At 48.1% G+C, this 25,154-nt stretch overlaps 10 protein-coding genes across 10 annotated transcripts; 4 read left to right on the top strand and 6 right to left on the bottom strand.

Moving 5' to 3' along the window:
- Positions 1-460: 460 nt before the first annotated feature.
- On the bottom strand, positions 461-2,462 carry LACBIDRAFT_229402 (APC amino acid permease; the record flags this gene model as incomplete). The annotated part of the gene is made up of 12 exons (XM_001874838.1): positions 461-585; positions 637-700; positions 751-793; positions 849-895; positions 944-1,158; positions 1,208-1,325; positions 1,380-1,427; positions 1,479-1,712; positions 1,812-2,032; positions 2,081-2,301; positions 2,352-2,368; positions 2,424-2,462. Coding segments are annotated over 12 exons (1,392 nt in total), but the record flags the coding sequence as incomplete, so codon positions are not given.
- Positions 2,463-2,980: 518 nt separating this feature from the next.
- LACBIDRAFT_187660 (uncharacterized protein) lies at positions 2,981-4,070 on the bottom strand (the record flags this gene model as incomplete). Its single annotated transcript, XM_001874837.1, has 6 exons — positions 2,981-3,103; positions 3,161-3,310; positions 3,365-3,580; positions 3,636-3,744; positions 3,800-3,878; positions 3,932-4,070. 6 exons carry the CDS (start codon positions 4,068-4,070, stop codon positions 3,029-3,031), a joined length of 768 nt encoding a protein of 255 aa, XP_001874872.1. The 3' UTR covers positions 2,981-3,028.
- Positions 4,071-4,117: 47 nt separating this feature from the next.
- On the top strand, positions 4,118-5,359 carry LACBIDRAFT_306017 (uncharacterized protein; the record flags this gene model as incomplete). The annotated part of the gene is made up of 4 exons (XM_001875373.1): positions 4,118-4,646; positions 4,700-5,103; positions 5,161-5,299; positions 5,352-5,359. The coding sequence occupies 4 exons, from the start codon at positions 4,118-4,120 to the stop codon at positions 5,357-5,359; spliced, it is 1,080 nt and encodes a 359-aa protein (XP_001875408.1).
- Positions 5,360-5,391: 32 nt separating this feature from the next.
- On the bottom strand, positions 5,392-6,477 carry LACBIDRAFT_306016 (uncharacterized protein; the record flags this gene model as incomplete). Its single annotated transcript, XM_001874836.1, has 3 exons — positions 5,392-5,618; positions 5,669-5,812; positions 5,865-6,477. 3 exons carry the CDS (start codon positions 6,475-6,477, stop codon positions 5,392-5,394), a joined length of 984 nt encoding a protein of 327 aa, XP_001874871.1.
- A 95-nt stretch (positions 6,478-6,572) lies between these two features.
- On the bottom strand, positions 6,573-8,564 carry LACBIDRAFT_306015 (uncharacterized protein; the record flags this gene model as incomplete). The annotated part of the gene is made up of 11 exons (XM_001874835.1): positions 6,573-6,770; positions 6,821-6,889; positions 6,947-7,013; positions 7,061-7,328; positions 7,403-7,564; positions 7,609-7,651; positions 7,700-7,911; positions 7,959-8,034; positions 8,085-8,143; positions 8,194-8,400; positions 8,462-8,564. The coding sequence occupies 11 exons, from the start codon at positions 8,562-8,564 to the stop codon at positions 6,573-6,575; spliced, it is 1,464 nt and encodes a 487-aa protein (XP_001874870.1).
- A 188-nt stretch (positions 8,565-8,752) lies between these two features.
- LACBIDRAFT_306014 (uncharacterized protein) lies at positions 8,753-9,794 on the top strand (the record flags this gene model as incomplete). Its single annotated transcript, XM_001875372.1, has 5 exons — positions 8,753-8,826; positions 8,885-8,965; positions 9,013-9,232; positions 9,286-9,386; positions 9,437-9,794. The coding sequence occupies 5 exons, from the start codon at positions 8,753-8,755 to the stop codon at positions 9,792-9,794; spliced, it is 834 nt and encodes a 277-aa protein (XP_001875407.1).
- Positions 9,795-9,966: 172 nt separating this feature from the next.
- Positions 9,967-12,423, top strand: LACBIDRAFT_182060 (uncharacterized protein; the record flags this gene model as incomplete). Its single annotated transcript, XM_001875371.1, has 12 exons — positions 9,967-10,347; positions 10,406-10,500; positions 10,550-10,708; positions 10,764-10,879; positions 10,933-10,996; positions 11,046-11,112; positions 11,154-11,302; positions 11,363-11,534; positions 11,583-11,717; positions 11,766-11,848; positions 11,903-12,088; positions 12,142-12,423. The coding sequence occupies 12 exons, from the start codon at positions 9,967-9,969 to the stop codon at positions 12,314-12,316; spliced, it is 1,782 nt and encodes a 593-aa protein (XP_001875406.1). The 3' UTR covers positions 12,317-12,423.
- Positions 12,424-12,440: 17 nt separating this feature from the next.
- On the bottom strand, positions 12,441-13,429 carry LACBIDRAFT_229328 (uncharacterized protein; the record flags this gene model as incomplete). The annotated part of the gene is made up of 4 exons (XM_001874834.1): positions 12,441-12,608; positions 12,658-12,857; positions 12,900-13,157; positions 13,213-13,429. Coding segments are annotated over 4 exons (843 nt in total), but the record flags the coding sequence as incomplete, so codon positions are not given.
- Positions 13,430-14,109: 680 nt separating this feature from the next.
- Positions 14,110-14,607, bottom strand: LACBIDRAFT_244596 (uncharacterized protein; the record flags this gene model as incomplete). Its single annotated transcript, XM_001874833.1, has 2 exons — positions 14,110-14,424; positions 14,449-14,607. Coding segments are annotated over 2 exons (474 nt in total), but the record flags the coding sequence as incomplete, so codon positions are not given.
- Positions 14,608-17,115: 2,508 nt separating this feature from the next.
- LACBIDRAFT_187838 (modular protein with glycoside hydrolase family 13 and glycosyltransferase family 5 domains) lies at positions 17,116-25,134 on the top strand (the record flags this gene model as incomplete). The annotated part of the gene is made up of 20 exons (XM_001875370.1): positions 17,116-17,521; positions 17,573-17,723; positions 17,781-17,883; positions 17,940-18,355; positions 18,413-18,806; positions 18,857-18,921; positions 18,973-19,939; positions 19,990-20,260; positions 20,310-21,939; positions 21,988-22,273; positions 22,327-23,037; positions 23,089-23,326; positions 23,378-23,532; positions 23,589-23,909; positions 23,957-24,161; positions 24,215-24,330; positions 24,382-24,570; positions 24,620-24,760; positions 24,812-24,959; positions 25,022-25,134. The coding sequence occupies 20 exons, from the start codon at positions 17,116-17,118 to the stop codon at positions 25,132-25,134; spliced, it is 7,026 nt and encodes a 2,341-aa protein (XP_001875405.1).
- Between the last annotated feature and the right edge of the window lie 20 nt (positions 25,135-25,154).

Below are 25,154 nucleotides of genomic sequence, written 5' to 3'. Positions count from 1 at the left end.
GTATACTTTCTTCACTTCATGTAGACAACGACCCTACGCAAAAGTAAATATCCTGACAGTGGAAGTGAATCCAACCAACCTCTTCCTCGACCCTAGCAAGGTTTGGCGAGGAAAGCAGTCTCTCTCAGAGCATACCAAGTCACAAGCCTAACTTCGCTAGTGGCAGTAATGAGACTAGAGGAAGAGCTCTCTAATCAGACGGTTCAGACCTAGTATCCAAGTCGCGCGCAGGAGCAAATTGCAATGGGAGGAAGACTCCGAAAAGGGGCGTTATGTAAGCGGTTGTTCTACAAAGGAAATGCAACAATTTCTATATATATTTCGTTGACATTTTATCGGGTATTTCTATCCTCTATCATTTCCAGATGTTCATGTTCATCCCCATCCGTAGCAACTGCTTCCCACCCGTCTTCAGCAGGTGAGCGCCTTCGAGCCCATGCGACGCACCGCTCAATGAGAGCTAAATCGTAAGTGATGAGCTAACTCGACCTGGCGGACGGTCACCTGATGACTCACAGGCTGCATGGGTGCTTTCGTCACATTGTTGCGTGAGATAATACACAGGGATACCAGCAAGGATGAAACCTGCGAAGGCCACTTGAGAGGCGAGCCTTGATTAGAAAGGACAAAGCTCACCCAGTACTGCAATGGCTTCGACTGGTGCTGCAATGATAGGCATGCACAGTAAGAAAAGGGCTACCTAAACTGCGAATTAATGACTTGAGAAAGGGCTGGAACAAGACTGTGTACAGCGCAAAATGTCAGTGGTGTAAGAATCCACGTTTTGTACGGTCTGCATGTCGTCCAATCAGATTACTTTATCGAAGGTCCTCACAAATACACAATACCTTTCAAGCGTAGGCTCCTTTACCCGCAAGATTACGAGCCCCAAAACCTAGCTCGAACGTCAAATGAAAGACCTTTCGATTATTCCAGTGCTCACCGTTAGAAAGTAGAACGCCCAAGAGGCAACGACAGAGAAATTGATCAGCGACCTGAAGCCACCGCCAATCAATATAAAGCAAATTGTAATCCCAGCTTGGAGAAGGGACGCGTTTAAAGGCGTCTTCCGCGTCGAGTGTAAGCGGCCAAATATTGCGGGAAGATACCGTTCACGGCCAGCAGCGTACACTAGGCGGGAAGATGTGAAGAACGAGCCTACGTAGGTAGATTAGCTACATATAAGTTGTTTTAGAAAACATCGTACCATTGAGGGCTCCGAAGCACGAGACTGCCACCATCACGGCGAACAGTGTGCCGCCAACATGACCAAACAGGGTTCTACCGAAATCCATTGCTACAGTGTTGCTAACACCAACCACGTCCTACCGTTCGTTAAGTGAGAGAAGAAGTACGCCGACGTGGAAGAATCAACGAACCTTGTCTAAAACCACGAAGTACGATAGATTCGCGAGCAGAAAAAGTAGCTTGTTAATGCGTCAGCGTCGTTGACAATGCTTAATGTAATAGTTCCTTACTGTGACAATCAACATACTTGAGTGAATGGCGCGGGGAATATTCTTTTCAGGGTGGTGAATTTCACCACCAACGTAATTAGCCTGATCCCAACCATCGAATGCCCACAGTCCAGAATAAAGAGCCAACGAATATGCAGAAGGGCTCGTCGATGAATTTTCAAACCAGGGCTGGCGTAGAGATGGAGAGGCTTTTCCGCGAGCAAGTTGAACGACACCAAGAACAGTCACAAGGATCTAAGAAAGATATTCCCGTCAAGCCGTGATTTCATTCTTGAGAGACATACCAGCGCGGTGACCTAAACGGAAAAAAATATAAGATAAACGGAATATAACACGCGACCTGGCACTTGCCTTGATTGTGGTGAAAACCACAGCAACTCGAGTCCCCAACTTTTGAGTTGCGACACAAAGAACTGTGACTAGGATGACTGCACCAGTCGCGGTAAGTTTGATAGCCCATTGAGGAATGCCATCCGCTGACACCTCAGCGCTGATATTCCAAAAAATCCGATTGAGATACTCGGCAAAAATGAGGCTGATTACCGCATTTCCACCTGTAAAAAAGTCAACGACCAAGAGAACTCGAATATTAGAAAGCTCACCTGGCTTTAAAGCGATTATTGCTGTCCAAGCAAACAGGTAGGAAACGAGGGGCCCATACGCATATGCAAGATAAGCCTGAGCGCCACCATTTTGCGGAATGGCTGAGCCAAGTTCCGCAAAACTGCTCGCCCCTGTCCACGCAAGCAACCCGGAAGCGAGCCAGACCAACAAACTAGCGCCAGCGCTGTGGGTATTTGCGACAACAACTCCTGGAGAGGAGCTTTTGTGAATGTGATGGTCCGAAATCTGCAGACGTCCACGAAAACGTACAATATTCCAGATCCTATCTGCAAAACGCTAAATTTTCAGAGAAGCATATCGCAAATTCTTGTCATAACCGACCTGGAGGCCCACAATTAGGGCAATTCCTGTGACGAGAGACTATTAGTCAATTGGCTCGCGCGACGTATGAAAACAATTCATGTACGCGCCGTTCACCAAACCTATATTCTTCTCCCCTGAATCGCCGTGCACCGTCCCAGGATCCGTCACGCTTGCGCTAAGAGGCAACTTAACAATATTGATGAACTGAGAAAACTGTGAGCAACATGTGGGTCTTACTAGATCGTGTTGATAGTCAAAACCCGACACCGAATACGAACGGGAGCTGCAGGAGATCTAAAGGGGACATAAAGCAAAGGGGAAAGGTAACCATACCGTCCGTACGCTCCTGGGCGTGATGGCCCCGCCTCGTTGGAAACTTCAAGAGCTCGCAAGGACTCTGAATCTTCGGAATCATGGGAGTGACGAGACAATGGCGGAGAGTCCGGGTATCTTTGAGTTAGTGGAGATTTGAGGATGACATATTCGTCTCTTGACATGCCTTGCTGTTGAATGGTGGCAGTTAAACGGTATAGCGTGCCAAAAATAACCGACCCAAACAATGGCCAACTAAGATTCAGAAAGAAATACATGATAGTGGCCGCCTAGCACGCATAAATTATCGGTTAAATACTGTCTAACAACACTTGCGCGATCACAGAATGTATGTCCGTACAGCGACTGTTACAAGCGTCCATACACTGGTTATTTAAATTGTTAGTGGTCTTTGCTAAAGTTCCCTGATAGGATTTACTCACCGCAAGGACGTCACCAGTATTCATATTTCCCGTCTGCCAGATGCTTGATACTGTCGACAAAGCAGGCATGCAGGATAGTACGAGGGTTCCTCTTGATTCTTGCGATTCCCTCAAAGATGGATCCAACCAGATATCTTCCCCCACCGCTGCCTGAAAATTTTGTGAACAACCTCAAGAGGGTACACAAAATCCAAAATGTCAAACCGCTGAACAAGAAGCCACAAGCCCAAAGATCTCAATTCCGGCGTCTGTTAGAGCAGTGCTGGCCACGATGACACCCGCGGCAACGCAACCTTCAATGCCATCCGACTCAACAATGGTTATAAAAATATCAATGACCGACTTTGGGAGCACGTCCAAGCGCACAGATGAGCTGATGGCTTGGTGTATTGCCATTGCGATGGACCTATCCTCCGCATCCTAAAAAAAAAAGGTGTTGTCGGCTACAACCACTAGATTTGAGCGTAGGATATACACGCATAGGTGCTCGGCGACGATCGCATGAAAAAGGTGCGAATTTGACATCCACATTCAAGCGTCCTTTTTCGTTGAAAGCGACGTTTTTTGCCTGTCGAGGGCCAAAGCTAAGAAAAATTGCACATCAACGCTTGGTTAGGCTGCACAATGGAGACAACGGACACGGCACAGGCGATCTTTGTATTTTGGGTTTCTATGTAGGCAGAACCGGTGGCTTGGTTGATTAATCCTGGCTGGAGGACTGAAGGGGATTGAGAGGTGGAAACTACATAGTGGACTCGTAAAATGACATACAGATGGGTCTGATATCAACAGAAGCCCTATTCCTCCTGGGCATTCCAACGTTCCATGTGGGGGTTTCTTCGTCTTCAAAGATTGGAGGGTTGCTTTCCTCAGGTCCATTGATTCTCCTTCGGTCAAACCCAGATTGCATGACAGCTTCAACTTGAAATAATTTTGAAACTCAGATATCTGCAACCCATGCTTGGCTTGGACGACTATGGCAGCGACCACAGCGACGGCGAGTCGCCTGTAGACGTCGCTGTTCCTCCACCACCAAAACGGGCTCCCAAAAAGCTCGCAATTAAACTCCCAACGTTGTCAACCTTGCCTTCAAAAGATCAAGATGAGATACCAGAGGAGAGACCTACAAAAAGGCCACGACTAGGCGCTGGTTCCTCTTCTCTACTTTCAATGTTGCCCGTTCCGAAGAAGGGTACCCCGAATACTCTGCCACAACGCGTATTAGGCGGTGGGACTGGCCCCGGACTCGTTTTCAACACTGGGCGCTCGACGCAGAGGGAAACGGATGAGTCGACAGTGGAACCTGACTTCAAAGATGTTAACACGTCCCCACCAACAAGTAATGTCTCCGAGAGCGAATCATCACGTCCTTCTTTGTTACCACCTTCTCTACTCAAACGCAAGGCAAACATCTCTCTCGACTCAACTCAAGCTCGCTCTGTTTCGAGTGCTTCGTCAACACCACCTGTTGATTTCTTTTCACTCGGTACGTTTGACTGTCTTGTCTGAAAGGGACGCTGAGTGAAACGAGTTCAATAGGTAGCACATCAAGTTCCAACGCGACTTCTGCGTATGCTAAACCTACTCTGCCTAAATTCTCGGCTGCTCCCTCCTTACCTACGTTTGAACCGCCGGAGCCTACTCCCACGGACCCTTATCCGGGATACTACCAACTTCCTTCAGGTGCATGGGCAGCGTATGAACCAGAATACTATGCCAAAATTTCCACAAAGTGGCAAAATGAATACGATGCACATGTTCGCGCCCTCGAAAAAGGTACTGTTAGGGGTTTCGAGGGCCTACAAAATGCTGCCGTGGAAGAAATCGATGCGTTGAAAGAAATGGAAAAGGCCAAGAAAGAGATAAAGGAAAGGGAGGATAGGAAGGCAATAACAAAGGGTGCTGGCGAAGAAGTTGCCGCTGCGCCAAGGATGAATATCAATGTTTGTTTTCTTTTCGTTCAGTAAATGTTTGTTCTAATCACAGATGCGCTGTTTTAGGCAAGCAAGACGAGTGGAATTGCAAGATCAAGGCATCAACTTTCCACACTTTTGAGGGAGGCGTATGAGAATAGGGAGGCCTTGGAAGAGAAAATCGCCGAGGGTAGACGAAACCGCAAGGAGGCGGGAAACAAGTATGGTATGTACTTATGCGACATCATTATCTGCACGTCTCTTCACCTTGGCTTTAGGTTTCTAATGGTCCAAGCCTGTTCTTCATGCGGGTCTCTGTCAAAGCACATTCACCAGGCCCGTCATTCCCACCACGCCATCTTCATCGACACACCACAGCTTAGCGACGGATTCGCTGGTCCAGACTCCGTTGATGGTCAAATTCCGGTGAACGAAGAGAGGATTCGTAGCACGGTATTCGAACGTCTGTATCCGAACCTTGGGGTGGTTAAAGACAACTGTTTCCAAGAGCATCAGTGCGGTCAATGGCCCATGCACCAACCGTTCTACTTTTCTCTTCAGTTGCGCTTTTGGAGAGGTGGAAAGCAACACGTACCGGGATACTTTTCCACCCTCAGTGTGTAATCCTTATCAAGATGAATATGATGTGCATTAAACGTCAGTGCCGAAAACCGGAACAATGTGACGGGAGTCGGTCTGTACTGAAACGAAAAGTCTACGGAAGCAGGAACATTTGCGACTATCACAAGAGGATCAGATGGTAGACACGCGCAAAGACGACGACCTCTTGCCTGCTCGTGGGGTTCTATCACCTTTTTCGGCAGATATTGGAAAATATACGTGATCTCTTTCTTCAGTGATGGATGGCTTTGCAGCGCCCTCAACGGAAAGTGCAATAGTTTGAGTGACAAACACTTTTGGGTTCGCCTTATCAAATCCCTTCTTCTCAACCGAGGTAATCGTAGACGTCGCCGTTGCCTTCCGTCCAATTACGAGAGGGTTATTTTCTTCCCATTTAATCCTGCCACCTGCCCACATTCTTCTTAAAAATGGTGCAGGAGGTGAAGCGTCCTCGTCTGTTCCGTCTGCCCGTAGAAGCGACTCAGGTCGACGTGCATGGAAGAACGCGAGATGATGGCCGTATGGTAGGTCCGCTGAGATGCGTGGGGTTTCGAACGGCTTCCTGGTACCATCCCGTGTGGGCAATGTGATAAACAAATCAGACAGGTGGTCAGGATGAAGGCTGGCTTCCAGCGAAAAGCGCTTTGGAGAAGCGGTCCAACGGTCAAAAGCTTTGATTTCCTCGACGTCGAGTGGGCTCCGTTGGGAGATATTGGAGATGAACCGCGCCGGTCCATGACCAGCTTTGCTTCGGGTGGTCCTCCCCAATGCTCGTGCCGACATGCTCAATGGTTGGAGCTAGAGCTCGACACTTAGATACGAAGTGCTATTACATAAGTTTCACCTCCTACACTATTGCTAAAATAAATTGGGACTCGTCAATCGAATTGGCCGCTTGCGGGATTTTGTGAAGCAAAGTCGACAGCATATTGACCATACATGCTTAAAAACCTTCCTAGACCCTGATGAACCTCGACTTGAAACTCCTCGAAAGGGAACGATTCTCCGTCAACTGACAAATTTCCCTTTGGCTTCAATGGTTTCACCCTGTACGCGTGTGCTTTCACGTATTTGATCTTTGGTGATGTGAGAAAATCAAGACTTTGAAAAAGAGCCATCCACATACACTGGATTTCCAATAATTCTCCCCTTCAGCGGCGCCGCTTATTGCCGCCAATATATCCATGCGCGGAGACTAGAAAAGTTGAGAATGAGAGCGTTGTAGACATGACTGAAGTCCACGACGACTGACCAGTGGCATAACCGACACATCTATGAGTCCGTCATTCGGCAATGACACCGGGAAGGCCATAAAATCTCTGATCCAGGTGTCAGCGTATTTGTCTTGAACAATCGACAGACATACCTCCCAACATATGGTCCTTTTCCTGCGTAGACATATATGAGGGGCTCGTTGAACGACGTCCACCCATCGGCGTCGTCAGGGAGGTAATTAAGTGGTGGAAGGGCACTCCTCTCGGGCATCTTTGTTATTGAATTACTTGGCAGAGAGCCAGAGATGTTGTCCTTTTCAAACTCCTTTCGACTAGTCACAAGATGTTCAGCCATCTTATGTTTATCTGTCTCAGCGACCTTGAAAGATAATTGAATGGGGCATGGCTTTAGCTGAGCGACTTAACCACCGAGATCGACGCAAGGAAGAATAAGAAAGAAGGCAAGGAGCAATTGAATAATAAAAATAACGTACTTCCTTTCAAAAGGCCGACCATAAAGCGTGTATCTCCCATCCAGCGAAGGTGTTCCGTTCCAAGGTCAAGATCCGCCATTAGACCTAGAGCTTGCGACATAAAGGATAGGCTACGCTTTCCCCCTTGCGTCATGGAAAACAAATCGACCTTCATGGGTCGACCTAATTAATGTGAGTACATGTCGTAGGACCGTCAAATAACAAACCTTTGATTACATTCAACGCTGCAAGTCCGACATCAAAGCCATCCTAGATAATGAGCATGCGCTCCGACATTTGGCAGAACATGAAAATCACCTTGATTCCCAACAAATTCAGAGACAGGCCATTGCCTGATCCAGCGGGTATAGGAGCGACAGGCGTAGACAACGCCTTGATAGGGTTTCCGTGATGAGAAAGTCCGTTGATCACTTCGTGGATCAAACCGTCACCAGAAACTGTGATGATAGCAGCATATTCAAGCGGTGATTCCTTCACAACTTCGTAGGCATGGCCCTGGTGGGTCGTATCTGACGAAACGCGTCAGAGGTGGAGGAGATAGGGAATAATGGCGTACAAATAACGTCCAGTCCACAACCTGCCGCGCGGAAAATGGGCTCAACAACCTTAACAAAGATTGAGACCGCCTTTTTCTGATGTTGGCGTGAGGCACAAGGTTGCAGAACGAAACATGTTCACTCACCGTGCCACCGTGGGGATTGACAAAAACTAGTAATCGACGTGAGCGTTCAACAGAAAGACCTTGGTGCAAGTGTGAGTGGTTATTTGCAGATAAATTGAGGGCGGAGGACCTTCGTAGCAAGCCTGCAAAACATTTTCTGCCCAACTCGCTGTTGTGGAAACGGCGTTTCCGTCCTCGACTTTGCCTTCAATGTTAACCAAAGGCGAGTGCTTTTTTCCCCCACGTTCTGCCAAATAGGCTACATTGAGAATTCTAGACTCGGGATCGAAATGAGCCTTGAGGACGTGTAAAAGCGGGACGTGTTGAAGATTCGACCCTATGAGTAGCAGAATACATTTAGGACAGTGAAGTAATCTGGTCAACGGTAGCGACTTCACCTTTGATCAACAAAGAATTTGCCGTAAGTGTGAGGGAAACTGGGCTTTGCGAGGACGGAACGCGCAAAGTAACAGTGAGCGGCGACTGTTCAGCGTCACCCATGTAAGTTGTGTCAAAGCGGCTGAACGCAACCAAAAACAAACAACCTTTGACGTCCTCTTCCCATTACGTTAAAAAATCGACGCTTGCACGCAGTATCATTCTGTGAAAAGCGCTGCAAACAGAGGAAATGTGTTCGCTACGGACTGGCAAGCATGAGCCCAAAATAAAAATCATATATTATTGGCAAGATGTCATCATCGTCTCATGTCCATGATATCGCAAAGTCGGGCTTTGGAACAGGAACCAACGAATTATACGACCGGTGAGCGTGACAATAATGCTCAGAGTACATAGTGCTTCGTTTGCTGATCTTATGCAAGTATCCGCCCGTCCTACCAAGCACCGGCATTGTCCTTCATTCGACGAGCCGTTGACGCATCGCACGCCTTGAATATCGTCGAGTGAGTTCCTTGCCTTCATGATGGTTTGATTTTTTTTCTTACCCCAGTCAAAGAATTGGTGCTGGAACTGGCATCTTTACTAGGGCGCTTTTGGCTCATCCTGAATGGGATTGCTCTATCAATGAGATTCGAGCCATAGAACCCAGTGAAGGCATGAGAAGCATATTCTTAAAGACGGTTAACGATGAACGTGTAAGCATAAACCAAGGGACTTTTGATGCTACGGGAATTGAGAGTGGATGGGCGGATCTCATAGTCGTCGCACAGGTATGTTGTACTCTAGTCCTTTAAGCCCTCGATGAACTAGGGACACTGACTAGGCCTTCCACTGGTGCCCCGACTATGGACTTGCAGCCGTCGAATTCGACCGTATCCTCAAACCAAAGGCTACGTTGGTTCTCATCTGGAATCTGGAGGACAGGCAAGCCGTCATTATACTTCGTAAAAAGTAATGGTATTTATCTTCTGTAGAGACCGGGCAGAGTGGGTAGCACAAGTCCGCGAGAGGATTGAACGCCATGAAGAAGGCACCCCTCAATTTCGTCTTGGTCTCTGGCGGCAGGTTTACAATGCAGCGTCTTACCGGAAGGCATTTCGGGCACCTCACGAGCAGACTTGGTCGTATAATCTAGAAGCAACGGTTGATACCGTTATGGACAGAGCATCTAGCAAAAGCTACATCGCAGTTTTGCCCCCGCATGTGAAGGCGGAGGTGCAGCAAGACCTTAGGCGAATATTGGAAGATGGGGAGAAGAAATGGGTTGACGAGCAGCTTGGCACCTTTGAATACCCATACGAAACATTGGTAGTCGTTGCACAGAAGCTCTAAGCCTCCGTCAACTTACTGAAATAAATAATAACCTCAACTAGACATTTCATTATAGGAAATCGTAATCGTAATTCGACTTGTCTTCTTCTAGTCTGTGACATCTTCCAACATTTTTCTAAAACTCCTTCCACTTCGTCTGAGATCTCCTCTTTTCTTCCTAGGTAAGACTAGGATGGCGAGCAGTCACTCAATCGAAGTTCCTGATGGTTTCACCTTACACACGGAGAACACATCTCACATCCTTCTGTCATCGAACGAGGCTTTCCTAAATCCAGTGCAAGAGTTCAATCGAGATATCAGTGTTGCTTGCATCAGGACATGGAGCGACGATCTGAATACAACCAAAGAAGAAAAATGGAAACGAAACCAGGAGAAACGATTACAACGTGGTTCGAAGAAGCGCTTCAAAGGTTTCCATCTAGCCGTTTCCTGTGTCGAATGTCTGATATTTACTGGAAAACGACGCGTAGGCGAAGACAGTGAACTCGTTGGTGGTTCAACAGAGCCTCCAGAGACGGATGTGGCTCCGGGAGGGCATCCTCGCGGGATAGAGGTGGCAAATATAGGGTCGACTGCTTGGTTGCACTGCTGACAGTATTCCTCCCTAATAGATTCAGTATCAACCTTACAAATTTACGTTGCTCGAAGCCCTGTCTGCTACTGGATTACGCTCCATTCGATATGCCAAAGAGCTCCCACACATTAAGTTCAAGGTGTTCTCTACATATATTGTCAGACGTGCCTAATATTCCCAGATATGTCATAGCCAATGACCTTTCACCGACCGCGGTTGCTGCTATGAACCGTAACATTACGATCAATGATCTTGTGGATACGACTGAAGGAGTGGGCGACCCGTCACAACCCCCCATAATAATTCCTGGAAAAGTCAGAATCAACGAAGGGGACGCATGGTATGATTTTCTACAAGGCGTTAGGCATATCCATCCCTCTCATTCTCCCACTTAGTTCATTGATGTATAATCACCGTGAAGAGAAGAACCGGGTGGATGTAGTCGATCTCGATCCGTACGGGACAGCGGCACCATTCATTGATGCTGCTGTACAATGCGTCAAGGATGAAGGTTAGTGGTTTTAACCAGAAACAAAGTGAAGACCTATGCTCTAATGTGAACAGGTTTGCTTTGTGTGACTTGCACAGATCTTTCTGTGTTGGCGACCACCAACTACCCCGAAAAATGGTACGAGTTCTTCATCGCTTAGACTGTCCGTCTGCTAAAATATTCATAGCTTTTCTAACTATGGAGGAGTGCCAGTAAAGGCTGAGTATTGTCATGAAGCTGCAAGTAGATATTTTGTTTTACCATCTCAAGTATCTCTCATCACTCTCTGCCTCAGGCTTTGCGACTGGTGCTTCATTCGCTTTCTACATCGGCTGCGAGATATGGGCGTTATATCACGCCTTTGTTGTCTTTGTCCATTGATTTTTATGTCCGCGTCTTTGTGCGAGTGGCGACGGCGCCACTCGAGGTCAAAAAGACTCTGACGTAGGTTTCCAGTTCAATATTTTGCTTTTTGTTGCTCACATTAGATTGAAAACTTTTCAGCAAGACTTCAACAATTTATGTCTGCTCATCTTGTCAATCCTTTCACGAACAGCCACTGGGAAAAGCAGTTGAGAAGAAGCATGAGACGACTGGGAACTCCAACTGGTCATTCAAAACCCAAGCAGGCCCGTCCGTTCCAGAGAAGTGTCCTGAGTGTGACTCCGTGTTGCACGTAAGCAAACTATCTTACCCACATGCTGTTCTCACATAAAACTAATAGGTTGCAGGACCAATGTGGTCAGGACCCTTGCATGATCCATCATTTATTGGCCGCATGCTGGATCATTTGGAAAGCAATCAGAGTAATTATGGAACGGCAGTCCGAATGAAAGGCATGTTGACAGTGGCGAAAGAGGTATACGACGCGTTGCTTGGGTGCCACATCAGCTTAAATATTCCTCAGGAACTTCCTACGCTATTTTACTTCACACCCGCCAAAGTTTCAAGTTTCTTCCATTGCAACACACCCTCTCTGGATGATGTTGCGTGGGTAGTGGACTGTTATATTGAGTTTCTCCTGCTTACTTATCTTTGCAATAGCTCCGCCCTTCTTCATGCAGGTCATCGCATCTCCCGATCGCATGCTTGTCCTGGATCTTTGAAGACAACCGCAACCCGTCATGATTTACATGATGTTTTCCGGTCATGGGTCAAGCTCCATCCCGTCAAACTGGAAAATATATCTGAAACATCACCTACTCGTCGATTGCTCGCGGTGGAACCAAAGTCATCGCCTCACTTTGCCCAGAGTTACACTCACTGACAGTATTTTTTTGCAGGTCCATCGCGAAATTCACCAGGCATCCGGACTCCGTAACGGCGTCTGGTAAGGTCAAACTTGTAAGGTATCAAGAAAATCCAACAAGCTATTGGGGGCCTGGTAAAAAATCTACTCACAACAAAATTGATCTCAAGAGGAAGCGAAAGGATGATGAAGGCGGAAGTTCTTCCTGAGCATTTGTTCAAAAGATCGGTATTAATGCACAAGCTTAAGACGGGTAAAAGTACAAATGGTATATCCGACTGTTGGTCTACAAGAACAATAAATTAGCTACAAAGATTGTGTGGCAAATGAGGATCATGCGGAAGCTGATCCTTTTGCAGGCTTTTGGACGACCCAAGCATGCTGCAGCAACTCAGCCGCCGATGGACGCGCCTCGTGATTGATTTCGAAAGAGCATTGCAAGAAGTTTTGGGCATCGGAAGAGATATCTGATGGGATCGTTGGCCGTGCCGATGAGCCAATCTGGTGAACAGCTTAGCACACAGATTAGAAGGTGGTACGTAGCACCTACCTTGAATATCGCTTGCATCTGCGTCAGCTGTGCCCAGGGATGTTCGCCAGTAAGCATTTCAACAACTAGGCAGCCTACACTCCAAATATCGGCCTTTCGTGTGTGCCCGGTCTGCTTTACTACTTCGGGTGCCATCCAGAAGACGGAACCTTGAAGAGAAGGACGGTGCAAGCGATTTCCAGTTAGTAAATCTGGGAAATCTTTAATTGAATGCGGTATAACATAGGGAACAGAACACTCACTGTCATCAACTTTTTTGGAGATTCCAAAATCAGAAATTTTGATACCCCCTTTATTATCGACGAGAATGTTTGCCCCTTTGATATCGCGATGTATGATGTCACGCTCGTGCAGGTAATCCAGGCCTTGCAAAATTTGGCCGACAAAGTTCCTGACCAAGGTTTCTTCAAAGGCTCCATAGCTCCGCAGTAGAGCAGTCACTGAACCTCCAGGAACATACTCGAGAAAAATGTTGAGATGTTCATCATCAATGGACGAATCTACAATAGGACGTTTTGGTCAATAAGGTTTTACGAGCTTGTCATGTCAACGAACATAGATATTGAACAATGTTGTCGTGTTGTAGGTTCTTCAGTAACTCTATCTCGCGTTCTAACGCGCTGAGCATGCTCTTCTTACGTTCTTGATTGGGTGCGGAACCTGTCGGGAGTTCGACTTGTTTCACGGCCATAAGGAGGCCATTCGAGGCGTCCATTCCCAAGTACACCTTGCCAAACGAACCCGCACCGATGAGTGCGCCTTTGATCCACTTGTTCGCTACAAACAAGTTTGTGAGACGTAAGAAAAAATCACGGCAAAATAATTACCCGTTCTGACAGGGATCGCGATTCTCAAATCATCTGGCTCAACATCGTCATTGAGGGTAGTCCCCTCCTCGCCCCCGTCTATCTCCTCATCTGAGAGGGTTTCGGTACCTTCACCCTCAATGTCATCTTCTGCGTCGACTTTGGTCCAGTCGTCTACGCCAGGGGTAGGGAGGTCCAGGGCTGTGCTGACTCTGCGACTCTCGACTTCTGCAGTAATCTCATCGACAGTCATTAAACTAGCCGTGTCTGATCGGTCACGTTTACTCCGTAATTCCGTCATATAACTCATCCGTTTTGAGGCGATGGATAAGGTTCGCGATTTAGGTCTGGATGATCCAGTGATACCTTGCAAAGATTCGGAGAAGGATTCACTTGGGAATGGAATGGGGGGCAAGAGTTGAGGAGTTGAGTCGATTCCGACTCCTTCACCGTCCTCATGAAGGTCGATTGACCGTCCATCTTCCGTCGATAATGACATTCTGGGTATACGTTCACCTGAATCGTCGGCAAGGTCGCCTTGGCCAGCCTTTTCCGGAACAGAGGGCGCCGTTGATGAGAAGGAGGACCGAGTTGGTGAGATCGAAGTTCTCCCATGTGAACTTTGAGTGCTGCTGCTGAGCCTTGAAGGTTGATGGAAAGATAAAGCACTGTCCCTCTCTGATAAGAGTGGACCAGATCTCAGGATGCTGTGTCTCGCGGTTCGTTCCAAAACTTTCTTTTCGGTGAAGGGGAAATATTCAGTAAGATGATTAGTAATAAGTTCACTGGGAGGTCGCTGCCCGAAGAAGTTTCGCAACTTCGAGGGCCTCTTGTTGTTCTGGATGGCGGGGCTCAGTCTCCCTAATGTGGGAGAAGGTGGATCAAGGGCTTTCTCTGGGTCATGAACCCCGAGGCCACTGAGAATGCTGATAGAGCTCGCTCGTTTGGTGCTCCTGCTCGTCTGATTAGGGGTTGAGGACCTTACTTGGCCAGGAGAGGGACTGGCGCTACGATCGTCTAAACGTCGTAACCGACGTAGGGTTAAACCGTGTTCGCGCGTCGGATGGTCAGGCGGAGCATGACATATAGAAAGAAGTTCGGCTTCAGTCAAAGGTTCTCCTGTAACGCCATATGAACGACGCATAAATACAGAACGTGAAAGAACAACTTACCAGGTCCATCCTCCTGACCCATATCTAGATATACGCCCCAGCCATCGACGCTTAAACCGCCATCCATGCGACTGTAATCCATGCTTCCATCCGTATCTGTACTTCTCGAACCACCTTTGCCGAATTTTTTCAAAACCTTTTCAAGGACTTCAATCCCACCTGAGCACGTGGCGACGTCAATTGTAAAGCTTAAACCATCATCAGGGAGGACGAATTTGACGAGTTTCCTCCGTAAGTCATCGAGACTATATGGGGCGTTGTGTGAAGTAGCACTTGAGTTGAAAGGGCCACGACCGACAGTATAGGCCTGGGCAGGAGGTGAAGGAGAACCTGACGAGTTGTGTTGCGACGAAAAAGCTTCCTCAATGGGTGAAAGGTTGTGTATCTGATGGCTCGTCGGTGGTAGTAAAGTTGCTTGAGCGGTGGCATATGGGTGGCTCGTAGCCGCGGTGGAAGGTCGAGAGGGGATTTTGCTCACGGGGCTACTACTATTGGGCGGGCTCAGTCCGACCGAACCATTTCTGCCGTGCGCCGTGCCGCTCGTGTTCGGCCGCAAACGTGTGGGAGGAAGGGGTGAGGTGGCGCGCCCAAGTGGAGGTTTCCCGCCTGGGTTGCCAGGGCGCGGGTCGGATGGAAGATGATGATTGTTCCTGCCACCAGATGGCGGCGTTAAATGGCCTTGGGCTACTGGGGGCGGGGGAAGCGGCTGGGAGGTATAAGGGGGTGCTTCAGCCTGGGTAGGGGTTGCCCATCCATTGGTAGAATTTAGCATACTGCGCCCAGGCCCACGAAGGGGAGGAAGGGGAGGCTGTCCACGAGGAGGAGGGGGAAGGGGAGGTAGATTGGGTCGCAGGGGTCCAGGAATAACAGTGTGGGCACTGTTTGGGGTATTTGCGGGTGGAACAGGGGGGGATTGGGTAGGGTGAGGTAGGGGACGAATTGTATGGCTTGGATTTGGTCTCGCAGAGTCCGGGGGTTGCTCACGAATAATGTCAGGAAGGTCACCTCTATCTGTGTTTGAACGAAGCTGAAGTGGCGCAGGTCTGCCAATTTCTCGACGAGGCGTTGGTCTTGCATCTGAAATAGAAGAAAGTTTTTCTGAAGGTAACTTCTCAATGTTGGGAGTGAGAGGGTTCATAATTGGGGTGGCATTTCGGACCAAGGCGCGTTGTCTGAGAACCTTGACTGCATTGAGAATCCTGAGTCTGTCTCCGATACTGGAAATGCCCATCTCCTTTAAGGCAACCTGGTCAAGCTCCAGCAATACGTCGCCTCTGATGTCGTTGTCCTTGAAAACCACTGCCTGATTTCCACAACTAATGTCGGTGAGCCAACGCGCAACGTGATGATCTGTCCATGTCTTCATGAAATCAGCGTAATTGACTCCTGGAGGAGGATCCATGAGATTGGTTTGAGAGTTGTAGCTCGTTGTCGCCAAAGACGGTTGTTGTCCACGGGTTTCATGGCTAAGATTCATAAAAGAACGAGCAACCATGGATTGTTGATTAGTGAAGTGTAATGTGGGCGAAGCAGGAGAGGAAGGTTTTGGAGGAGACTGTGAGAGATTATCCATGGAGAGAAAAGCGTTAGTAGCAATCATTGCCGAAGTCCAAGGTCAACCAGGTCAAAGCCAGCTGTCCGCCCAAGAAGGTTGTAAATTGGCCGTAGAGCTCGCCGGTCGTAGCAACAAGCAGGCTGCACAATGATTGCACAATGATCAATTTGCCGTTATTGTAGTAATGGTTTGGCTACAAGGCTGGTGGTCAACACACAAATGAAGATCAAAATTCACAAATAATGGTTTACTCGCTGGCAAGAAGGAATCTAAGTAGGAAGCATGGAATGTTACAGTGTCTTAGAGTGTCTTTCACTGCCGTTTGCACACATGAATCGTAAATTTCGTGTTTGCTTCTGTTGTCCTCAGGGTTTCTTTGTCACACATTGGCCCAGAACGGATGAGTTGATCTTAGGGATCTTGAGTGAACCAGCGTCCGACCTCACTCTAGCCCTTGACCATGGCAACTCAAGTCTCTGGATACATAACCATCTGGCATGAAGAAGAATTCCTTTCTCCTCGTCAAATTACTGACCTGCAGATGATCAATTTGCCGTGACAAAAAAACCTGAGGGTGACAGGTACAACAGAAGCAAACACGAAATTACGATTCACGCTGTGCAAACGGCAGTGAAAGACACTGTATGTATGAGCTATAGTCTGCTATAGTTTATTTCTACGAAGAGTCATGATCAAATTCCCATTGGACACTGGAAAGCAGGGACAGCGCTCATGGGTGCCTGTGCCGTGTGTAAATAAACAAGACAGCGCCCAGTCACAGCCCTTTAATCGATCACCAACGCAGAACACTCATTTCTAGCTCATTCCCCGTTCGTTCCTTCCTCTTTTCTTTGCCCCACCACCTGCATTCCTTCCACACCCTTCCACTCCTCATCTCTTATTGGCCTGGGTCTTTACGTTGAACATGCGGCTCAAGACCGCCCTTTGGGCGCTCCCACTGTTTGCCACGTTTGCCTCTTCGTCTCCCTATCGTGACGACCTCACCGACTACAACCTCAACGTCAACAAAAACGCCCAGGCGGTTACCGACTACGATTCAACTCGACCCAATACAACGTACACTCCGTCTCCCAAGAACTGGCGAGCTCTGCCTACCTACACCATCCTCCTGGACAAGTTCGCTGACGGGGATCCAACCAACAACGACTTTTTTGGCACTCAATTTGAATATGACTACCGGGAGACCCAACTTCGCTACGGCGGAGACCTCCAAGGCTTGGTGTCCAGGCTGGATTATTTGCAAGGAATGGGCATCAAACTTATTTTTATGTCCGGAACTCCCTTCCTGAACATGATTTGGCAAGCCGACAGTAAGTACCAGTTGTTGTCCATTCTTGAGGACGCCTTTAACGTCATTGCAGGTTACTCTCCTCTGGACTTCAGCGTGCTGGATCCCCACTGGGGGAATATAAACGATTGGCGGAGCGTCATTGACCAAATACACGCACGGGGGATGTATTTCATGGCTGATTTTACTGTTGGCACTATGGCAGACCTGATCGGCTTTGAGGGGTATGTCCGCTACACATCTCAACCTTTCTCCTTCACCTAACTACGTCTCCTCCACAGACATCTCAATACAAGTACACCTTTCAGTTTGAACGAGTATAACGTAGCGTGGAAAAACCCTTCTTACTTACCCTGGAATTTTTCCGAGTATGCCGATTTCAGTGTTGGTCTTTATTTACAAGCATACTTCTGTTGAATCACTCATTTAAATAACCACAGATTAACAACAAGCGCAATTCGTCATGCCAAATGCCGACCTTTTGGCAAGATGATGGAACCACGGTGGCAGTGGAAACAAACGGGTGTATGATGTCGGATTTTGATCAGTATGGTGACATGGAAGCCTTCGGTGTCCATCCTGATTGGCAGCGTCAATTATCCAAATTCGCCTCCGTGCAAGATCGACTTCGTGAGTGGAAGCCAGAGGTCATGGACAAAATCAAAGTGTTCTCTTGCATGGCTATCAAAGCGTTGGATATCGATGCCATTCGTGTCGATAAGGCTACTCAGGTCACAGTTGATGGACTCTCGTCGTGGGCATCCGCCACTAGGGCCTGTGCAAAGACGTTAGGCAAAACAAACTTTTTCATCCCTGGGGAGGTTACTGGTGGCGATACGTTTGGCTCTCTTTACCTGTGAGGATACTATTGCCATCTTCAAATTACCTGATCTCAATCCATTTGTTTGCAAAGGGGACGAGGTCGCACTCCGACTCAAAAACCACCTGGCTTTTTGGCTGCAGCGAACATTACATCAACTAGCAACTATTTTCTTCGAGATTCTAACCTTAATGGGTTGGATGGCGTCGCCTTCCATTATTCTATATATCGCTCCCTCTCGCGTTTCCTTGGGATGGACGGTAACTTGCAGGTCGCTTATGATATTGACGTCAACTTCGTTACAGCGTGGAATCAGATGTTTGTTGACAATGATTTCCTCAATCCATCTACGGGTCTGGTGGATCCAAAGCATATGTATGGGACAAGTAATTTTGATGTCTTTCGGTGGCCAAGTCTGGAAAACGGAACCCAGAGAAGCGTTTTAGCAACATTTATCACCACTCTTGTTATGCCAGGAATACCTCTGGTACCCGTTTGTTATTAGCCCATTGGGTTTTGCTGACTGTCATTTTTCAGCTCTACTATGGTGAGGAACAGGATTTCTACCTTTACGACAATGGTGCATCAAATTACCTTTATGGGTTAGTTGTATCCTAAGACTTCCTCAGTTCAGCTTTTGATGTCTCCTCCAGGCGTCAAGCGATGACGAGCAATCTAGCTTGGAAGCGACATGGCTGCTACACGCTTGGATCAGAGCAGTATTTCAACATGCCGCTTGATAAGGCATTAGTTGGTTGCAAGGATGATTGGAACGCCCTTGACCACTTTGATCCTACCGCTGACTCTCGCCGCATGTTTGCCCAGTTTTACTACTTCCGATCAGTCTATGGGGCTCTCCAGGATGGCTTCAACCTGGTTCAACGCGGAAATTGGACTTACTTTATTGAAAGGCCTGGATCGAATGGCACTGTTACAGAAATGGGTCTCTGGTCCGTCTCTCGATCGGTCCTCACCGGTTATCAAACTGTAGGGGGAACGTATCAAGATCAAGTTTGGATGTTGTACTCCAACGAGAATGCGACGAAGACTTACACTTATGACTGCAAAAACAGCCTCTGGATTTCATCACCATTTGTTTCAGGCACAAAAGTCCAGAACTTGTTTGCTCCCTACGAAACCTACACTCTCCAGGATTCTCTTTCGTCTTTCAATAACGATAGCAAAGCTCCATATTTTGGTTGTCTTCCGTCTGTCAGTTTAGATGGTTACGGATTCAAGGCGCTAGTTCCGGTTACCCAGTGGACATCACCTTTGCCTGCTCTCACAAAATTCACGCCTGGCCACGATTATCGCATCCTCGCCAATTCAACTGACGTCAACGCAACAACGATTGACATCTCGCTTGAATTCAACATCGCCATGGATTGTACCAGTGTTACCAACAGTCTTTCCCTCAACGTCTCATCTTCGGGCAAAGGCGGGACGCCTACTGTCACTGGCGTTCAATGTGGGGCTGTGCAAAATCCTGATCCTAGCAAAATTCAGGGTGGCAGTGTCTCTGCTTGGAAATGGTCGGCAACGTTGCAGAACGTCCCAGATGGGGTTCTCACAATTACTGTGAAAACCCCATCCGCGGCGACTGGTAACCTGACGACAAACGTAAGTCACTACTTTGACAAATTTCTGGTCATTCTAAGAAGTTTTTTTAGGCTGTAGATCATCTGCTTGTGAGAAAAGGAAGTTCAAACAACGTGGTAGTTTTCCCAGAAAATGACTACGATACGAGTGGTGCCTTGGCGTTTTCAAATGGACAGTATACCTATACTCACAAGGCGTATGGCGCGGATAAGTTCCGATATTCGTGGAACTTTGGCAAGAACTGGACGGTGTGGCAGAATTGGGAAGATACGACCACAATTAATTCTTCCGTTGTCGCCTCCGCCGGATCGTTTTGGCAAGGCGATCATATTATGGTTCAATGTGAGCAATACGATAATTATCTATACATCGTGATGCTAATGGACTGTAGATTGGAGTCAGGCCACCTTGTCGGTTGCTGCGGTCATCCACGCTGATTACGGCTACTCGGGCGCGCCAAGACGAGTGCCACAATTCTTAGTTCGGGGACCTTTCAATCAGTGGGGTTTTGATGGAGGCATCTCAAACCAAATGGTGAAAAACTCCGACGGAAAATGGGAATTAGAAATCATGGCTTCGTGGCCGACATACATGCAGCTGAACGTCTGGGGTTTCGATAATTATTATTACGGTGATTCGGATGGTGACGGTGTTCTCGATCGTCTCCCACCCAACTCAGTTGCGCCGAATTATTTGAACATATCCGCCCCACCAGCTCCCCATCTGGCATGGTCTCTCCTCGTGGACGACGCCACAATGACCTGGTCTTTGAAGCCTCGAGGACAAGCGTCTGTCGGAGCCATCATGTACGCCCTTCTTCTTGCTATTCCCCTCATTACCGGCACGCTCGCCGTTCTCGTTTTCATGTGGACGTTCTACGGCATCAAGCACAACCAGTACGGTGTGAAGGCGAAGAATCATACCAACTACTTCCCTATTCTAGGCGCATTTGGGAAATCAACTTCGGACTTGAAAGATTCGACTCCCATCTCCGAGAAGCTGTTCGGCCATAAGCACACCGCCGAGATCATTGGTTGGCCTGAGGATAAGAACAAACGGCGAAAGGTCCTGATTGCCACACTTGAGTACGAAGTCATTGACTGGAAAGTGAAAGTCAAAATTGGTGGTCTGGGTGTCATGTCCAGTCTCATGGGCAAGGCAATGACAGATGTTGACCTAATCTGGGTCGTCCCCAAGGTCAAAGACATTGAATACCCAGCAGGCGATCCCGCAGAACCCATCGAAGTCATCATATTTGGCGAGCCATATTTGATCGAGGTCGAGACCCACGTTCTGGACAATATCACATATGTCATACTTGACAGCCCAGTTTTCCGTGCTCAAACAAAGGCCGACCCTTACCCCGCTCGCATGGACGATCTTAGTTCCGCAATTTTCTACTCGACATGGAACCAAGCAATTGCAGCCACCATTCGCCGTAATCCAACAATTGATATCTACCACATCAATGATTATCACGGCGCGCTTGCTCCCCTTTATCTGCTCCCCAAGGTCATCCCCGCATGTCTCTCCCTGCACAACGCCGAATTCCAGGGCCTGTGGCCCCTCCGTACCAAGGAAGAAATGAAGGAAGTCTGTTCTGCTTTCAACATAAGTAAAGAACACTGCACGAAATACGTTCAATTCGGCAACACGTTCAATCTCCTGCATGCCGCTGCATCTTACATCAGCACACACCAGAAAAGTATCGGAGTAGCGGGTGTTTCGGACAAGTATGGAAAGCGCAGTTGGGCTCGATACCCCGCACTTTGGACTTTAAAACACGTCGATTCTCTTCCGAATCCTGACCCAAGTGATATAGCAGCACTCGATGAGAAACCTACAAAAGCTCTTGACGTCGAGATTGATCAGGTCGCTGAAGCCGCTCGTCCCGAGCTCAAACGACAAGCGCAAGAATGGGCAAACATTAAGCAGGACCCGAATTCGGATTTGTTCGTTTTTGTTGGGCGATGGTCAAAACAAAAGGGTGTCGATCTCATCGCTGATGTCATGCCGACACTGTGAGTCCTTTCGTAGTTTGTAAACTCTCTCATTGATCGTTTCATTAGGCTTGAGAAACGCCCAAGTATTCAACTGATCGCAGTTGGACCTGTCATTGATCTATATGGCCGTTTTGCTGCAGAGAAGCTTGCCAGACTGATGGAATTATACCCCGACCGGGTGTTCTCAAAGCCGGAGTTCACAGCGCTACCCCCATATCTCTTTAGTGGAGCGGACTTTGCGTTGATACCATCTCGAGATGAACCTTTTGGTCTTGTAGCTGTCGAATTCGGTAGGAAAGGTGCACTTGGTGTTGGCAGTCGCTTAGGAGGCTTGGGATTAATGCCTGGTTGGGTAGGTGTCATATCGTCGTTGAGAACATTTCTAACGCGTGATCATTCTTCTAGTGGTACCCAGTGGAATCAAGCGCAACAAACCATATGTTGTCTCAGCTTACGAAAACTGTCAAAATGGCCTTGAAGTCGACAGAAGAGGAGAGAGCCATTTTGCGCGCACGGTCTGCCCTTCAACGATTTCCAGTTGTTGAATGGCGGCAGCGTACGGAAGACTTCCACAAGCGTAGCATCAACACCAGCCGAAACATAGCTGGCGCGAATGCATGGCGTGAATCTGATTGTGATGGAGGTGGCGTTCGTCCAATGGCCGAAACAGATGATTGGGACCCCGTCACTCAAGCGTATCCCTCTCAACCTGATTGGGACAGTCGTAGTGTCAATGAAGGTCCCCATGCTGGGTCTCCAGGTCAGTGGAGCCAAGAGAGTTTCACTCCCGTAGGTGATCAACATACCCCACGTCTTCATCCAGAAAGTCAACGGAATTCTTACGCTACCGATAACGGCGACGATTACTTTACACAAAGAAGCCGAGCAAGCATGGCAAATAGCGCAGCTGACAGCCCTCAAGGCTATACCGACTTCCTTGAGCGAGCGAATAGAACAATTGGAAAGGATCAACGACATGTTCCCGATCCATTTGTTGATGGCGGACTGACTCCAAATCGTCCTTTCGGTGCACACTCGCGCGTCTCGTCTGTCGAGTCCATTTCGTCTATCGTCGATGAGAAGTCAAATTCGCCTCTCAACAAGGCCATCGCTTCTGTCAGCACCTTACTTTTTTCTCACTGCCTCTTCTTACCATACATTTTTTAGTTCACGGATGCTGATGGCGGTGTTGCGTCGGAATTCGTACAGAAGCTTCAGGGACTCAATGCAAAGAACTCGGAGCATGAGTTGTCCATTGAGAAATTTTTGGTCAAAAGCGAGGAAGCATTCTTTGGCAAAGTCCGGAAAGATAAATTGTCAAGTGCCGCGAGTGTGCGATCCTCCCAACGCGACTCTATATGGGGTACACCCTCACCATCACTCTATTCTCGCCCAGACTGTATGTGTCTGACCTCGTCTCTGCTCATGCAACTAATTAACTTTTTAACGATCCTAGCTCCAAACATGCAAGCATTCCCCTCTGATTACGATGGTCCCCTTCACCACGATGCTGGCCCGCCTGAGACCGTTCCAATGACTGGACTGCAGATCGCCTTGTCTAGGGAACTTGGAGGCTGGCCACTTTATACCATCATTATCGCCCTTGGCCAGGTTTGTCTTCACTATGTTATCGATCCTCCTACCTTGTCTGACCTCGGATAAATCAGATGCTGAGTGCGACTAGTTTCCAAATTACCCTCCTTACTGGTCGCAACTGGCAGGATAATCTTCAGCTTTATGTTTTGGGCGGAGTCTTCTTGGCAGCCTCTGCCGTCTGGTACCCTATGTTCAGACTCAAACCATCAGTTTACGTTCTCTCAGCCCCCTGGATCTTTTTCGGCCTTGCGTTCTTTATGATTGGCCTACCGTCCGTCCATGCCGCCCTAGCGCCAGCACACACGGCGCTATCAAATGCGGCCACTTGGTGCTATGCCGTTGCATCTGCCGCAGGTTTCCTGTTCTTTGGCCTCAATTTTGGTGAAGAAGCGGTGCGTTTTCATGTTTCAACCAATTATTAGGTCTCACATTGGATCAGGGTGCTGCTACGGAGGTTTGGACCCTCCGGGCGTGCATTGTTCAGGGTTCTCAACAGATCTGGGTCGCTGCGTTGTGGTATTGGGGCAATTCTCTAAATGGCCGACCTGATGGCTATATTCCTCCTTGGTATATTTGTGTCATTGTTTGGCCCCTGGCGCTCGTCAGCTTCGTGTTCGCATATCTCATGCTCTACGGATTGCCAGGTTATTCAGCCGATTTATGTGAAGTAATACACTCAACTGACACCCTTTTCCAGAGTACTACCGTCAAACTCCGCCCAAGGTTCCCCATTTCATTAGAACTCTCCTTCGCCGAAAATTGGTTCTATGGTTCTTGGCCTCTGAAATTCTGCGAGATTACTGGTTAAGTGGAGTGAGTATTGCATAACTATAGCCTCTAGGCCGCTGACCGATATGTGTTTAGCCATACGGTCGTAACTGGGGCTTCTTGTGGAGTGCCCCAATACCAAAGTGGCAAATTCTGCTGCTGGTCATCACTTTCTTTATCGGCGTGTGGGCTGCAATGTTGTTGGTACTTACGCACTTCAGCAAAACACATACATGGCTGTTGCCCGTCTTTGCTGTGGGTTTGGGAACTCCAAGATGGTGTCAAGTACGTCTCCTCCATATCGAACGAATGGTCAAATAACCCGTAATTTTAGATGCTTTGGGGAACATCTTCCTTGGCTTTATACATCCCATGGGCAGGTCACGCTGGGCCTTACCTCGGCCTCTCTCTATGGCTTTGGCTTGGTGTTCTCGATGCCATCCAGGGGGTAGGACTAGGAATGATTCTGCTCCAAGTAAGATCTAACTAACCACCACCTTTTCTCGTTACTCAATGAAAATCGCAGACACTGTCCCGACTTCACGTTTGTGCCACCTTGGCATTTTCCCAGATCATTGGTTCAGTTTGTGTGATGATCGCCCGAGCCACCGCCCCCAATCGTATTGGGCCTGGCTCTGTCTTCCCCGATGCAGCCAAATGGGATTTTTCTGAAGGTCTGAAAGGTAAGTTCATACCATTTTTGATCAACTTGCAACATTCCCACATGCGAATCCAGGGAGTCCCATGGCTCTTCCTCTCTTCTGGATTGCCCTTATCTGCCAAATTATCATTGTTCTGGGCTACTTCTGGTTCTACAGGAAAGAACAACTTGGTCAGTACACTACTTAACGCCCTATGATAATCAAACT

This window comes from Laccaria bicolor, genomic scaffold, assembly GCF_000143565.1.
Source record: "Laccaria bicolor S238N-H82 LACBIscaffold_2 genomic scaffold, whole genome shotgun sequence".
NCBI lineage: Eukaryota > Fungi > Basidiomycota > Agaricomycetes > Agaricales > Hydnangiaceae > Laccaria > Laccaria bicolor.
The sequence above is the reverse complement of the archived record's forward strand: the minus strand, read 5'-3'. Positions and strand labels throughout refer to the sequence as shown.